The sequence below is a fragment of the Leptinotarsa decemlineata genome, unplaced genomic scaffold, assembly GCF_025532065.1.
Source record: "Leptinotarsa decemlineata unplaced genomic scaffold, Ldec_3_MD MMD2_tig00001064_RagTag_RagTag, whole genome shotgun sequence".
Taxonomy (NCBI): Eukaryota; Metazoa; Arthropoda; class Insecta; order Coleoptera; family Chrysomelidae; genus Leptinotarsa; species Leptinotarsa decemlineata.
In genome coordinates this window covers 5,783,855-5,800,442 of record NW_027412558.1, presented here as the reverse complement: position 1 = coordinate 5,800,442, position 16,588 = coordinate 5,783,855, and the positions used below count along the sequence as shown (strand labels likewise).

General features: G+C 36.0%; 1 protein-coding gene across 1 annotated transcript; it reads left to right on the top strand.

Moving 5' to 3' along the window:
* Nucleotides 1–593: 593 nt before the first annotated feature.
* On the top strand, nucleotides 594–15,901 carry LOC111505794 (enolase). The gene is made up of 5 exons (XM_023160671.2): nucleotides 594–831; nucleotides 6,019–6,392; nucleotides 10,203–10,467; nucleotides 13,934–14,215; nucleotides 15,577–15,901. Exons 1-5 carry the CDS (start codon nucleotides 675–677, stop codon nucleotides 15,831–15,833), a joined length of 1,335 nt encoding a protein of 444 aa, XP_023016439.1. The 5' UTR covers nucleotides 594–674; the 3' UTR covers nucleotides 15,834–15,901.
* Nucleotides 15,902–16,588: the final 687 nt, after the last annotated feature.

Below are 16,588 nucleotides of genomic sequence, written 5' to 3'. Positions count from 1 at the left end.
CACATGGCCTATTTCCGTTGAAAGTCTATTTAGAATTTTGAAGAACAATCGATTGCAAGTATTGTGATTTATGATGTCGCCAAAAAAGAAAAGACATTTCTTTTCTTGACAAGGAAAGGTTTCGTTCCCAAGTAATTTATTTTTATTAAGCATTTATGGTTCTTGTCGTAAGTTTTACTATTCTCAGAATATTTGGAAACGTGCTATCTCAAGTAACTTCAGAAATATTACATACAGGGCCTTATTTATGCTCTGTTACACGAGCCAAAATTATTTTCCCGATTGTACTTCATAATGAAAGTTGGTGGTGGATACTGTGGACAATTAGGTACCATCCTTTTTTATCGTTCGCGCATGTTATTTGCCAGAACCACGATGATACAAATTTCATATGAGCCCATCATTCCTACCTATATTGGGAGCATACCTTGGGAAAATATCAGCTTTTAGAAAAGAAGGAAGGCCTAGCATTCACAGGCTCTTCGACTATATGGTTTTTAGTATTTTGTATATCGTTCAATAGCACTCATACGGATTGTCCTTTGTTGCTAAGATATGAATCAGCTTGATATTTCAAGCCATAGCCTTCTCCCAAACTACGACTGACAGAAATGTAACATCTGTCAAAATTTTTCACTATCAACTACTGAAACCATTTTTTTACTCCATCAAAAATGACCTGCAATAAGCCAATCAACAAAAACAACCGGTGTATGAAAAGCATCTTTGCTAGATATATATATGATTCCAGAGGAAACCCTACTGTTGAAGTGGACTTGTTAACGGACTTGGGGCTTTTCAGAGCATCAGTACCTTCAGGAGCTAGCACAGGTGAACGATTCAAACTTTTCCAATAATTCAAGAAATCTAATAATTTGTTGTCTATAATTTTCCAATACAAATCATGGAATTATAAAACAACAAACACATCATCTGAAGTACTTGATCTGCAAATACCTTCTCTTCCATAAAATAAAATGTAGGATGCCTCCAGAGACTCCAATAAATTCAATACATCGCCAGAACACTTAGTGACACGACTATCATCAAACTTAAACCAGTCCGTTTTGTCTTTGACCAAGGCGTAATAATGACCAAATTCAACGCCAGAACCACAGTGAACAACGACTTCATGAAGATTATAATAGTGGTCTGCTAGATTGAAGTGTTCATCTATTTCGAACCTTCGTAAGAGTTTGGTGCTTCCATCAGAGGTTGAGTCATGTTTGAAGATCATCAGTGTTATTATTAGATTGACTGGAGCCTCAGCTATACTTGTTTTCTTGTAACAGTCAGTTAGTTTGGCGCATGTTTGGTAATACAGTCGATCATCACCTGTTAAAATTCCCATTTTCAGATGATTTAATAATAAGCTTTGCACGGACTTGTTATTAGTCATATTAGGAAACACTATTAGTTGGAGTTCTAGAAATTCACATACGTGTTTGCTATCTCTTGAACATTTACTACAAAGTAAACAAGTGAGGATTTTTTCAGCCAAAAGATTTCTTTCAAGAAATTGAAAGAAACTCACAAAAATATTTCAAGACCAATTGAAGAAAGATGCATATTTGGTAGTAATATTGAGATTTTATAGAAGGTGTTTTACTAACAAAAAATTGGGTGGTTCTGAATTTATGTTTTTCAGGACGGAAAGTGATTATTATACAAAACTAATGAGTCTTGTCTTTTTGCGCATGTCGGACTGTTAGTAAGCGCTTGTCTTCATTTCTAAAAACTGAAAAAAATGGGCACTTTCTTCAGACTTTCGCTTGTATCTTCTTTATGGTGCACTTCGGCTACAAAAAATTCCACATAATATTATATTATTCATGAAAAATTGCTTGCTTATATCCCTCGCCAACATGATGATAATGATGAGGGAGGGAGGGGGTTGGCATATTCAAGATAAATAGTATTTCTTTTTTATGATCTATCATTGAGTCCTATATCTTCATTGTTTGTATTTTGTTTCAGTATTGTTATTTGTCTAATTTATCAACTGATTAAGTAGTTCTTGAGTTGAAGAACCCTTTGCAGTGACATTTCACCTTTTCACGTTATAATATATCGTTTCGTGAAAATCTATTGGAAATGTAAATAAAGTCAGTATATTATTATTATCATCGTTATTATTATAAGACTCAATACACCACAATTCAAGAGATCCTTCACATACAACATAACGAATATTCACAATGATATTTCGAATAATATTAAGAGTCACAGTATTAAGTCGATATATTACTATTATCATCATTATTGAACAGTTGACACCTGTTAATCTGATAGTGTCAGCGATTGTCTAAATGTAAAAGTATGTTGTGGTAATGACCTTTTTTTTCATGTTATCATTTGCTGAATATGGATTCATTTGAATACTTATAAGTATGTTTATTAAATTGGTGGATGTAGCCGTTACTACGTGGTAGGAAATCATAATGAAGGAAAGAGAATTGAGACTTTCTATGTTTTATACCACTTTCATTTGTAACTAACGTTACTGCAGGTTCGTCCTATAAGGACATTTTCAAACTTACACAATATACTAATGTATAAGTTTTAAAATGGCAGGCTCCTAGGCGATGGTAAAACCCGTCTACGGAATTCCGAATGGCCTCAGCCGGTATGTTATGTGATTCCACTCTAATTCTGCTTTTTAGATCTTCAATATTAGCCGGCCTATTTTGATAAACCTTGTCTTTCATATATCCCCAATAAAAATTATCTAATGGCGTTGAGTCTGGGGATCTTGGCGGCCATTCAATTGTACCACGTCGTCCAATCCAGCGTCCTGCAAATATGTCATCGAGATATTATCTGACATTAATACCAAAATGTGGGGGAGCGCTGTCCTGTTGGAACCAAAGTGTTTCAGTGGGGATATCTGGATCTGCTGCATTGGGAAACATAACAGCTAAAGCAGGGACTAATTCAAAGCGTCAAAAATCTAAGTAGCGTTTCCCTCAAAAAAGTATGGCCCTAATATTGTGTTGTTGATGATGCCCGCCCATACATTTACTTTATGAGGACGCTGCGTACGAGCTTCGCATATCCTGTGTGGGTTTTCCTGACTCCAGAATCGATAGTTGTGCCTGTTGACTACTCCATGTAAATAAAAAGTAGCTTCGTCCGAAAAGAGTATGTTAAGTGGAAACTCATTATTCTCGTCACATCGCCTCATTATTTCCTCACAAAATTGCAAATGCCTGTCACATCTTCCAAGAGCTCTTGGACAAGGCATACCTTATATGAGTGGTATTTTTCTGTTTTCAAAAACCTCCCAATCGTACGTCTAGGCGCAGGATTGTTTTGGGCTAATGAAACCGTTGACAAATGTGGATCTTCCTGCAGGGATACGGCAATGTCCAATGTCCAACCTCACTTTGACTTCGGTACGCTGCCTCTCTGACAATACCATTTTTGTTTAGCAAATTAAAAAAGAACACTTTGAAGGTATCTACCCAATTAATAAACTAAACATACATATTTATCAGGGCATTCATTTTGGTACAAAAAATGCAACAACCTTTTTCTCTTTTTGAGGTACACTGGTGAACAATTGCTTGGGATGGAACTGATTTTATGTATAAGTTTTTGGTGAAAAAATAAAATCCACAGAATGTTGATGCTACATTACTTTATCATATTTACACATAAATCAATAAAATTTGTTGTGGTGCCTGCCCCGGTTGGTCTGTTCTTAAAATTTGTAAACTTTTAGAAAGTAGGTACTGGTGATCCTTAGCAATTGTTGAGCAATGTACATCATCACCACTTATTTGTTTTTTGCAACGTTAATTCACCCGTAGAGAGCACTAAGTAGGTATTTCTAACTTTTTTGGTTTTAAAAGAGTGTTTTCCCATTTCGTGGTAACCCCATGAATAAATAAAATAAAGGGTATAGTCAGATTCAATTTTTTACGAGCTTTTCAATGAGTCCATACACGACATAGGTTTGCATTTGAAAAAAAAGTTGGGGAGGGTTTCAGCTAAGGGGTTGAAAAAAAATATTTAATTCTATTGCCAAAAAATGCGTACAATGTAAAGTCAACTGACGTGTTTCAGCGTTTTTTTACTAAAATACTAGTTAAAAAGATATTAATTTTATTCCGGACTTTTGCGCACCCCTGTATGAATAAGTATGTATTTTTTCTACTGGTACAAGAATAAAAGTGGACAAGCAGAATTATAATATTGTATTTGATTTCTGCTATCTGTCAAATGAATTCATTCATTATTACTTATCATTATGTGCATTTTTGAATTTGTCAGACTGCTAATTTCAGAGCCCAATTATAGCTACAATGCAGTAACAAGTATCATATTAATACTTTTAGGTAATTTCATAATCTACAAAAAGGATATACTATTTTTCAAATAACCCCCTGGACTTGTGAAGTAGATCGGTTTGGTAAGTAAATTCATAACATCATCTTTGTTCTTTTCTGGCAGATATGTCGAAGTTTTTACCGATACTTGCGGAGAATTATTCAGTGTTGGGAAAGAAGTTCCACCTCAAGGTAAATATATGTCTTTCCGGTATCCAGATGGTGCTTGACGCTAACATCTACAAGCTGCATCTTCTCCATGTCCTTTTTGGAGATGGATCGTAGCACATTTGTATTTCCTAAAATCCATACCAAGGGTTAATGATGATTATTCTTTCCTGAGGCATAACATTTGGGTTATCTGTATAACATGTGCCAATTGGGTTCAGAGGTGAAGCGACGTCAGTTCATGATACCCCACTATTTGTTCGGTTATGCCAAGACATTAGAGCAGATACACCAGGCCATAGAGAGATTATTTTATTTTTTAGGACAAAACACATGAACTACAGTAAAATTCTTAAGGCCTGTGCGAAAGTAGCGATTCACGTTGAATTTGAATCGTAGGAGATTAAATTATTCCACATGAACGCAGAACAGTGAAGTTCAAGGTATACTGAATTGATCCTCGAAACCATGAGTAGCCACAGTCCGTCGGGTATGTCTGATATGTACCGCTCTTGGTGGAATCAAATGGCCAAGTCACTTATCACCTTCCGTGAAACTATCTATATAAGCGAGGCAAATCCCCAACCTTTCTTTGATGTTCCAGACTATCAAGATTGCTTGTGATGTTCACGTCTCCAATCAGCCGGATGGCTGTTTTTTGGATGGAATTCAGCAGCTTCAGGGTATACTTAGGGGCGGAGCTCCCTACATGAGAACAATACTCCAAAAAGGTCTGATCTGAGCTTTATTAAGCATCAAAAGTTGCTGAGGTTTGTACAGTTTTCTGATTTGGAACAGTATTCCAAGCTTTTGAGAAGCAGCCTTTGCAATTTCAGCAACATGATTGTGCTTATCGAAGCAGAAGGCGGATTTTTCTGTCCTTACATTATTATATCCGGTTCGGAGACATCTATCTTTTTGGAGAAAACCGTTGCCTGGGTTTTCATGGCATTGTTTTGAACCTGGTTACTTTCAACTCAATTCGAAATCACCTCTAGATCCTCATTAACATATGCAACCTTCCGCTGCCGGTGAAGATGTGCATCCGCAGCTGGTGTCCTGGAATCCAATTGGAATGACGAGACAAGTATGCTGTCGTCCGCAAAGCAGTATATTGGATTTTGAATATATGGTATTGAATATTATGGTTAGCTCAGGATTTCTTGATTTTCAGCAAAGCTATTGAAGCTCTTTATACCCTCAAGAAGCTGACTATTTCTTCTTCAAACCTATCATTTACCTTTGCTGTCAATCGTTTTTAGTGGTTTCGAAATTTTTCCTAAATCCGTGAACATCACCGCGTATCTCTTATGGTTTCCTTCTGCAGTTCTTTTAGTTCAATTCGTTCGAAACATTAGTTTATTGATATAACCCTTGAACCAAGTAGTTCTATCCCATTTTCAAAACCTGATCTATCAACAGTTCGTTCCAGACACTTCCAATGAAAATTCCAGGGATTTTTGTATACTGCATTCCATCATTTTCATCATTCAATTCAAAAATATATAATATTCCTCAGGAATCCATGAAGCATTGGAGCTCCGGGATGAGTCGCCAAATGATCACCATGGCAAAGGCGTTAACCAAGCTGTCGAGAACATAAACTCCATTATCGCCCCAGCTCTCCTGCAAGAAGATTTAGACGTCACGGAACAGGAAAAAGTTGACGACTTCATGCTAAAACTCGACGGAACCGAAAACAAAAGTAAACTAGGCGCCAACGCTATTCTAGGAGTTTCTCTAGTAGTCTGCAAGGCCGGAGCTGCTAAAAGGGGATTACCACTGTATAGGCACATCGCTGATTTGGCTGGTAACAAAAATATCATCCTGCCTGTGCCTGCTTTCAATGTCATCAACGGAGGATCCCATGCTGGTAATAAGTTGGCCATGCAGGTATGGTATATGGATCCCAATGGGGCATGTAGGAATAGGTTAATCATCAACTATTGAGACCAATTTGGAATGTAAAAAAAATATGAAAGAAATCATGGAAAAATTGGTGGTTTCGGGTTTTTTGGCTATGGTTTGCAGGTTTTTATGCCTGACGTTTCTACTACTGCAGTAGACATTTTCAAAAGCAATGAGGTAACGGTCCAAGTGCTTAAGTTGTTTTCAACGCAGAAACTGTAATGTTGGAGAATAAGCTAGTGTTGTAGGGGCCCTGCCATAGGCGTATGCGTCTTCAGGGACGGAGTTAGTATACAAAGTAGTTTTTTGGCTTCAGAATGTTTACTTTGAACTAGATTGGTACATCAAGAAGGGTTAGTGGTGAGTTTTAACAAATTTAGTAGAGCTACAATGCTCTCAATTCTAGGATAATAAGATTGAGGGGTTTCATCGTGGTCCTTGGACTTGCGATTCTTGTTCCTTTTGTGGGTGGTGTTGTCCTTAATTAAGTTGCAGCGAATGATCCTGGCGCAATAGCTGGTGGTCAGTTATTGGCAAAGTTATGGTTCAGGACATCCTTATCGAGGATGTCCTGGGATGGCTCTGAGATATCCTCTACAGCTCCTAGGAGCCTAGTTGGGAGAAACGGGAGTTTCTTCTTCATAATCCTTCTGGCGCCCAAGCGAGGCTTCCAGGAGGCGGCCAGCGTGTCGATAGCAGCGGTGTTAGTGCTGATGAGAGTTCTGGTGGCATATCTTTCTCGAAGTTCCAAATGCTGAAATTTGTCTCCGATTTCATACTAGCATAGGTGAACGTGGATTCGTTTCTCTTAATTGGATCAAATGACGTTGTTTGTGTACAATTGAGGACAGGTATCCAGATTTTGTTAATGTTCATTGCCTCTTCCTTTCTACCGAAATTATTCCTGTGTTTCTGAGTTTATATTTCCTATTTGATAGTAATCTTGAGTTTTATCGAGTATTTGTGTATCTCCGAATGAGATAATGTGGGTGCCTTCTTTGAGAGCTGATTTATTGGTTTGTGGGGTTGTTGGTTTGTTGTTTGTACGTTTTTTCATCGTTTAACAGGGTATCTTATTGACAAAATGTGAAAAATATAAGAAACTGTAAACACTAATAATTAACTCTAAAATAAACTTTAAATATAAATAAAAATCATATATGGAGACATCAAAAATATAAAATGGAATCTAAATTGATGGGTTGGTTAAAAATTCAACTCATGATTTGTCACGGTACAATTCATCAATGCTTCACTTAATTGAAAGTAACAATTCACTGATTTCTCAAACAGTTGATAAGACCACAATTTTTTGCTCTCAAATATTATAGAATTGTTTGTCAAAGTTTATGTGGGTAATATAAGTCGTACGTCATTTATTTTTTGAGTGTTATGAAGTCTGTTAATAGGGTGGATTATAAGATATTTTCTCTGCAACAAACGAAAAGTTCCTAAAATGAATAAACTGAATACCGTGATTGATAAGCAAAGGCTTACAACAATCACGGAGTTCATCAGCTGTTCGTTGCAAAAACCCCAGACTTCCTAAACTGAGACTTGGCTGTCAAGCCTTCATCCATATTCATTTGAACCTGAAGATGTATTCGAAATTTCGAGTTTTAAGTCGAATTTTTGAGGAATGAAAATATTTGGCCCTCCTGTAGGTACTTTCGTAGTTCGACAAACATAGACTGAAAAGTTCCGGACCTAAGGAAAAGACGCTTTTTTTTGTTCAAAATTGGCCATCCAGAGCAACACAATCACTCCAGCAGTGGCGCTCTGACATTTCAATACCACTTTTGTAGGACAATTTATATTTTGCCTCAAAAAAGGCCTCACTTTCAGCAATAACCTCTTCGTTCGAGCAAAATTTCTTACCGTTGAGCATTTTTTGAGGTCTGCGAACAGCCACTTGTCGCTGGAAGTCAAATCTGGTGAATACGATGGATAGGAGAGCAATTGAAAGTTCAATTCATGTAGTTTTGCCATTGTTTTCATTGATTCATGACACAGTAAAACAAGATATTTTTTCTTCGTCTATTGTGTTCGTTTCTTTGCAATTTCGGACTTCAAACGCTCCAATCACGCTATATATTATTCTCTGTTGATGATACTCACATACACACATCCCAAAATACCGAGTCTATAACTTTTCCAACCGATTGTTGTGCTTTCGGGCGCTTTTGACGGGATTCACCAGTTGCTCTCCACTCAGATCATTTCGATTTATTTCAGAGTGAAGTGATGGATCGATGTTTCATCCAATGTCACATATCGATGCAAAAATTCCGGTTTGTTATGTTCAAACATGGCCAAACACTGCTTAGAATCATCAAGACGTACTTGTTTTTGGTGAACATTGAGCTCGCGCGGCACCCATTTTGAACAGAGCCTTCTCATAGTCACATGCTCATGCAATATAAAGCCAACACGTTTTTTTGATATCTTTACAATGTCAGCTAACTCACGCAACTTCACGTTTTAATCATTCAAAACGATTTTGTGGATTTGTTTTTTGTTTTTTAGTGTCACTGCCTCATTTGGACGTATATTGCGTTTTGCATCATCGGTGTTTCTACTGCCACGTTTAATTGGTATTTCTGATGGAGCGAAGTCCTTATAACACTTTTCAAGTCATTGCTTCGCTTGAACGGTATTTTTTCCATCAAGAAGCAGTGTAAAACTAAAACACGAAATTGTTTTTGATCCATTGTTTTGAAAATAACGAAAGTAGTGTCATTCTTAGCACAATAACTCACAAACTTTTGATTAGAATATCATTGAATTTCAACAGCTTTTTTTTAAAGGTTACTACCAACTGAAAAAGCGGTGAATGCAATCAGAATAGCGCCATCTATTTGTTAGGCTAGACACTTTTCAGCCCATATAGTAAGTTGGCAATCTCGCACGCACAGTCGGAACAAGAATATGAGAAGAAGGAGCAAATTAAACTATGAAATATTATGGAGGGTAGATGTCTCTGTGTCTGAAAAAGTGTCCGTTGAAATCTCAGAGTAATGATTTAAATAGAGATGCCTTTCTGGCCTTTTTTTAAAGCCAAATTACTTTGTTTATGTTTACGACAGTCTTCCAACTAACAGAAATAGATAATAACGGTATTTCGTCGTTTTTGGAAGTTATTTTGTTGATTTGAGTGCTTATTGATATAATTAATTTGTAGTGCAAAAAGTAATTTTGAAGATGGTGTAAACCTGCGTTGTTTGCGGATTTTTGCAATCCTTGCATGTTGATGTAACATTTCACAGATAAACAACAAATGGAGCATGGGCCTAACCCTGAATTTTCGATCGAATTAATAGTTTATAGTCATTAGAATTTTCTTAACATATTTTCCGCACACCCCTGGATCCAGTCCAGAGGATTATGTAAACAATTCCTTCAGTCCCCTTGTCCACATTTTACTGTGAAAGAGATGAATATCCTGGTTGTCTAGAAATCTGTTGTGTTTATATACGGGGGGCAACTCTACTTATTTTTTATTACTCTGAGGTTAAAATGTTCTAAATAAGGGTGGGGCTACAGTAGCAACAGGGTAAATTTAAAAAAGCCGCCGCTGAATGTTATTAGAATTCTTAACACAATAACTCACAAACTTATGATTGGAATATCATTTAATTTCAACAGCTTTCTTTTGAAGGTAAGTACTAACTGAAAAAGCGGTGAATGAAATTAAACCAGCACCATCTATGTGTTAGAGACTTTTCAGACCATGTAGTATATCATTTTCAATAATTCATAATGAAAAATCGGCGTTATATTTTATATCTATTACAGGAATTCATGATCCTCCCTACTGGTGCCACTTCTTTCTCAGAAGCGATGAAAATGGGTAGTGAAACCTACCATCACCTGAAAAAAGTCATCAAGGAAAAATATGGATTAGACGCCACGGCTGTGGGGGATGAAGGGGGTTTCGCTCCGAATATACAGAATAATAAAGATGCATTGAATCTCATTAAAGATGCCATTGCGAAAGCTGGATATACGGGCAGAATTGAGATCGGAATGGATGTTGCCGCTTCAGAGTTTTTTAAAGATGGTAAATATAGAGAAAATTTATTACAAAATGATAATAGCCATCTCCATTCAAAACAAGCACTTTTCCCAAATGACAGAACTGCAACACTCATCGATGCGTGTTTCACCAACCGAGAGATTGATTAGACCAATTTCTAACTCTCAACCTAACCTAACAGGGTACACTTTCACTCTCATTCTCAGATACAAATCAATCATTTCAAAAGAATTCTATGGACAAGACAGCTCAGTCCTGTCATTTTATGTTATGAACAATGGTGTGAGGGCCCAAATGCGAACAACAATAATATTGAAATGGAAATGAAGGCAAATACGCACGTTTATTCAAATATCCTATTTTTACAAAATAACTCTTTGAAAAACTTCAGTTCTTGAAAAAATACGTGCGTTTTATCCTGAGTTACAATAGATTTCAGAACAATACAAATGAAATAGCAAAAAATGTTTTACATAGATTTTACGAGTGAGAAGGAGTATATAAATAAATGTAAATATATAACTAGGTTATTACAAATAAAATACAACATTATAATGCAATTCAGAAGAACATGAAGTTTTCTTGGGAAAGTTTTTGGCTTTCTACTACTCCAGCTTGATACAAAAAAAATGTAGGAATCTTCCAAAGAAAGGAAGGGAGCAATCAATACCTTCGTATCTACATAGATGTGTAGATATGAAGTTTTCACAATCAACTCGGCGAATAAATTATAACAGAAAGATCCAAGTGAATGTATATAATATATAAAGAAACAAAAATAGGATTAGTGTATATACAATGATAGCATCAATCAGCTCATTAATATGCATTTTCATCATAAGACGAGCGCAAGCGTAGCTGTCATATTGAAATGGCGGTAATTCAAAATATTCGTACTGTTTTAATCAACAATGACTGGGCAAAGAACATTATCCCTACAAACAAATAAATTATTGGAAAAAACCATTGATGGTGCTTCACTTGTTAATAATTCAGTTGAGGCTCATAATTGTGAACAATTAAAAAGGTAGTTAACACGTCATGTGCGTCCGCAAAAAGGAAAAAAAGTGGGCTGAATGAGATGTTAGGTAGGTATCAGCCTTTTTTTACTATCTAAAAACATATGAAAAAAAATATTTACAGTTTCATTCTTATTAATAATGTCAATTTATTTGATGTAATTGAGAATATATTTCAGTTGACAAGAGTATCACTTATGGAACTAATAAATAAATCAAGCCATTAATATTTTGAGGCTGTACATATGACATTATCAATTAGACAAATATGTAAATACTGAATTGAATATGTTTATTAATTTTTATCATTGGGAAATATTTAATACAACATAATATATTATGAAATTTACAGTCAAAAATGCAATGAGTAATAATGTATGTATGTTGAAATTCCTGATAGCGTAAAGGATCAGGGTTTGTTCAGTTGGATCACCTTCTCCAATGAAATGTAGGTAGTGAGCAAATATAAGTTCCTTGGTAACATCAATAGATTTAAAGCCTCGGTCACTCCTTACACATTTTTTCACCCATAATTTACATTTCGCACATTTTGCACAGGCATTAATATATAATTTGCTTGATGATTTGATTATGTTTTTTGCCATATTTAAGACAATGCTTTGGAAAATTTATAAATTAGTATGTGTTGCTTTTGAATGATTTGTATCGTGAATCACTTTTACATACTCCATAACTACACCGTTTTGTTGTTCCTTTTCGTACAGATAACATAATTAAAATGAAGTATAAAAATTTGTTTCTGATTATTTTTACATACTACTTTATTTTTTTCTCACTTTTTTTACAATTAACAAATTTCAATTTATATTGAGTGACTTGAACATGTCCCATTTCCGTCAATTTCAACTTCGGTAGCTCTTTCGCTCGAGTTACAATCAGGTGAACTATCTTCCATTTCCACTGTAATTTGTTTCATATAATTTATAATACTTGGATATGATATGATATGAATGAAAATATCCAAAAATAATCTTCTTTCCTTTCATCATGTAATGGCCTCAGCTACTGAGAGTATAACGTATTAGCTGTCAGTTGTCAGAGCTTCCAGTGCTATTCACTCTCTCTTCTTCCATATTTTTTTCAATATTGATTATTTTTAAAAAAAACCGCTACTTTATGTTCAAATCCTCTACGCCGCTACCGTCGAGTAAATTCCGTTACAGTAGTGGAATTCCGCTACGATTGGCAACTCTACAAACAAGTATAGATTTACATACAGCTTGAAAAGCTATCAATGGTCAATTTGTTCGTCAATCTGAAATCAACGATTTGTAATTCGAACGAAATTTATTGATTGTTAATCAGAGCCGTATTTGGGAGTCGGGAGTGGTGGCCCTGGGGCATCGAAAGAGTAGAGGCCCCCTAATTTTTTATAAAAGGTGAATTTTGAACTTCCCGCTAAGAATTGTTTTTATATGAGCGGGCGGGAATAGACGCGTTCAATAAACAGTGTCGTTTAACAATTTCCATTCAAGTGATTTCGTCAAATAATTTTGAGCTCGAAGAAGCGGAAAGTTGTAAGGATATGAGCTGCAGGGTTAACCGTTTTTCAGAATTGTTTCGCTCATTTTATTTATCTTCAATTCGTGGATACAAATTACACATTTAAAAAAGTATTGCCACTCAAATGCTCGATCAAATCAAAAATTGATAGTAGATGGTAACTTTTTACATATAGTCAGTGGGCATACTTGAAGACTGGCCATTCTCCACTCTCTACACTGTAGGTTAGGTTAGGTTAGATCTGCAAGTGTGTTCCAATAATTGAACATCTTAACTTCAGTGAAAAATCCTGCACTGATACATGTCGAATATAATCCAACGCCCTTCGTGGTATTAGCCAGGGAAGTAGTAGTTTTATGATAGGTGTCAGTCCATTAACCTACAGTGTAGGGAGTTGAGACTGGCCTGAACGTATTGTTCCTTTAGATGATTTAAATGATAACTTGCAAACACTTCTTTCTTATACATCTTATACATATTCTTATATCGATAGCAATATGTTTGTGCAAGTATTCTTAGTAAAAATGACAAAAAATGTTCAGTCTGGTCAGTGTCTGACCTGTCAAAATTTGGATATTTTTTGTCTTCATTGTCGAGCCCCCTTCTTGTAGAAGCCCCGGGGCAGTAGCCCCGCCTGCTTTCCCCTCAATCCGGCCTTATTGTTGATTCCTAAAATATGTTGCTACATCAGAATGTCAACCGAGAAAAACAGTTCTTGGAAAGTTGTCATCTGCAAAGCTATGTAAAAAAACCACTTGATTTTGAATGAAATATGTTGTTAAGAGATATGCTGGATAATATTGGGGCTGACACTGTTTCTTAGGAAACTCCATAATTTAATAATAGAAGATGATATGTTATCTATCAAAGTTACTCATGAATGAGTCAACAATGAATAATTGTATGAATATAAATCAATCATGATCACGCTGAATTTCCTCTTTCAGGGCTGTATGATTTGGATTTCAAGAACCCTAAGTCTGACAAAAAAAATTGGATAAAATCCGACAAACTTACCCAAATGTACGAGGAGTTCATCAAAGAGTTTCCGATTGTCTCGATTGAAGACCCTTTCGACCAAGATGACTGGGACGCTTGGACTAACATGGCGGCGAAAACGAGCATCCAAATCGTTGGAGACGATCTGACTGTTACTAATCCAAAAAGAATACAAACAGCGATAGACAAAAAAGCGTGCAATTGTCTGCTTCTGAAAGTCAACCAAATTGGTAAAACATGTTCACTATTGAGGGTGTTTATTAAACATGCGGCAAAAATTCAAGGGACTATTCTGAGTATATTTTGTTCTCTGATGATTTTTGATAGGGCGATTCGTTTCAAAGATACGGAGCGAAATAGAATTTCGACAATTCAAATTCAAATTCTTTATTAGTGCTAGGATACAAGAGTGTTTGCATGAATCATTTCAAGTTGTACATAAAACAATTACAAAAATGATAGGTACAAAAGAGCTTGTAACAGGAGATAAAGTCGCATATTAAAAGTCTGACAGTCATTAAAATTAGGTCAAAATTTGTATAATTGGGTTGTTTTGTAATGTAAGAGTACCATTGAACAACTCATTGACATCATAAAAGGCATTTTTAATGGAAATGGCTCAATTGTTTTTCGAAATATTCCTCTTGATGATCAACACACTTTTGTATTCGTTCAAACCATTTGTCGAAGCATTCTCTTGAGACACCTCCAAAACATAGTTTTTCAACGCTTCAACTGCTTCTTCGACACTCGTATATCGTTGACCACGCAGTTTACCTTCGACATTCAGAAACAAGGAGTCATTGGGTGCCAAATCAGGACTGTACGGAGGATGAATCATCAAGTCGATGTTTTAATAGCTCAAAAATTCAACTGTTTGACCTGTGAACCACTCAGAGTTGACTGTTCTACGTTGCTCAAGCGGAACGGTGGCCACATGACCCATTCGACCGAAGAAACAGGCGACCATTTGCTTCGCTGTACTTCTTCCACGAACAAATTTTGTAGAATTTGGAATATCCACTCGGTCGATTGCTGTTTTTTTTCCGGCTCATACGCATATATATCTATTATTCGTCACCTATCACGATTTTATACGCGTCTTTTAAAACACCACGGTCGAACTTTTTAATCATTTCCTCACAACACTTGACATTCATCTTGTCATTCATTCTATACAGCAATTACGATGTCATGTTCGTGTAGTTCTTTGAGGTGAACTCTTTGGGAGAAAAGACGTGTCATTCACCGATTATATAAATTTTCAAAATCCCAGATAGCTTCTAGTAATCAAGCAATTTAGTATATTTGGTAGTTCAGATTAATTGCTTGCTTCTATAATTTCAAACAATAACTCGAGACCCAAATCTGTTAACACTTCGTTTAGGCAATGAAAAGGACATTCAGATTCATTTCTGTCTAATATTACTTTACCGTGAAAGAAAAAATACAGTCTAGTACTCGTGTTTCGCTAAGCAAGATATCATCATCAGACAATCATTTTAATTGATTAATATAAGCCATTTTCCACGTTGTCGTGATTCAACAGTTTCAATTTTCAAAAATGTATTTGCATTCTGAAAATTTTCAGGTACAGTCTCAGAATCAATAAAAGCTCATCTCTTGGCGAAATCCAACGGTTGGGGCACCATGGTATCTCACCGGTCTGGTGAGACAGAGGACACCTTCATTGCCGATCTAGTGGTGGGACTTTCTACAGGGCAAATAAAGACTGGAGCACCCTGTAGATCCGAGCGATTGGCCAAGTATAACCAAATGCTGAGAATTAACGAAGAACTTTGTTCAAGTGCTAAGTATGCGGGTCAGGCTTTCAGAAAACCTCAGTGATTTTTCAATATGCATGGTATACATACGTTTTTGTAGCTCAATGAATATATCTATTTTTCCATATTAAAGTTACTGTTTATATTATCCACGAAATTTGCCTGTCAAATTTGAAGTCCAGAAAGTTATTTCCATATACAAGTAACGATTTATTAACTGTTAACAATGATATTGTTACGTTTTCCCCGTGGGTTTACAATAATCAACCCAACTTCATTTCACTGTTAATACAACCAAATACTTCAAATGAAACTTCAACCAATATTCAAATGTCTAACGCCTTATTAGATCGCTCTGTATCGCACTGTACACTTAACTACTTGACTATATCGATAAGCATGTGGATAGTGTTTATATATGGCAATCGAAGGGTCTCGAAGGCGGTAGAGAATTCGCCGGAATTCCATCGAAATGACGCGAACATGGAACAACCGCGAAATGCCGGCTGGGCTGCCTGCGATCTTAGCACATCACAATTGATTCACGACGGCCAGCGGCGACCGGCGTTATTTTTTTGTAGGGGATGATTAGCAAAAATATGAAGGGCTTCTTCTTATTTATATGACGCACCTAAAAGAGATGACTCGAGTTTTTTAAAGGATGTGAAAAAATTTCATAGTATCTAGGAGAAGCTCAGGCAAACTGGTTACCTTGAATTATAAATACAATCAGCTTTGGTTGTATACAGTCACAATTTAGGAAACTATCTTAACAATAGAACTCTATTCTGAAAATGATCTGTTTGGGATGGGACCTTT

Bases quoted from the DNA above. Each gene is read 5' to 3' on its own strand.
- LOC111505794 (XM_023160671.2), top strand. From the start codon at position 675: ATGACCTGCAATAAGCCAATCAACAAAAACAACCGGTGTATGAAAAGC. The intron at 832-6,018 runs GTGAACGATTCA...AATATTCCTCAG, and splicing joins ACCTTCAGGAGCTAGCACAG to GAATCCATGAAGCATTGGAG. The intron at 10,468-13,933 runs GTAAATATAGAG...TTCCTCTTTCAG, and splicing joins TTCAGAGTTTTTTAAAGATG to GGCTGTATGATTTGGATTTC.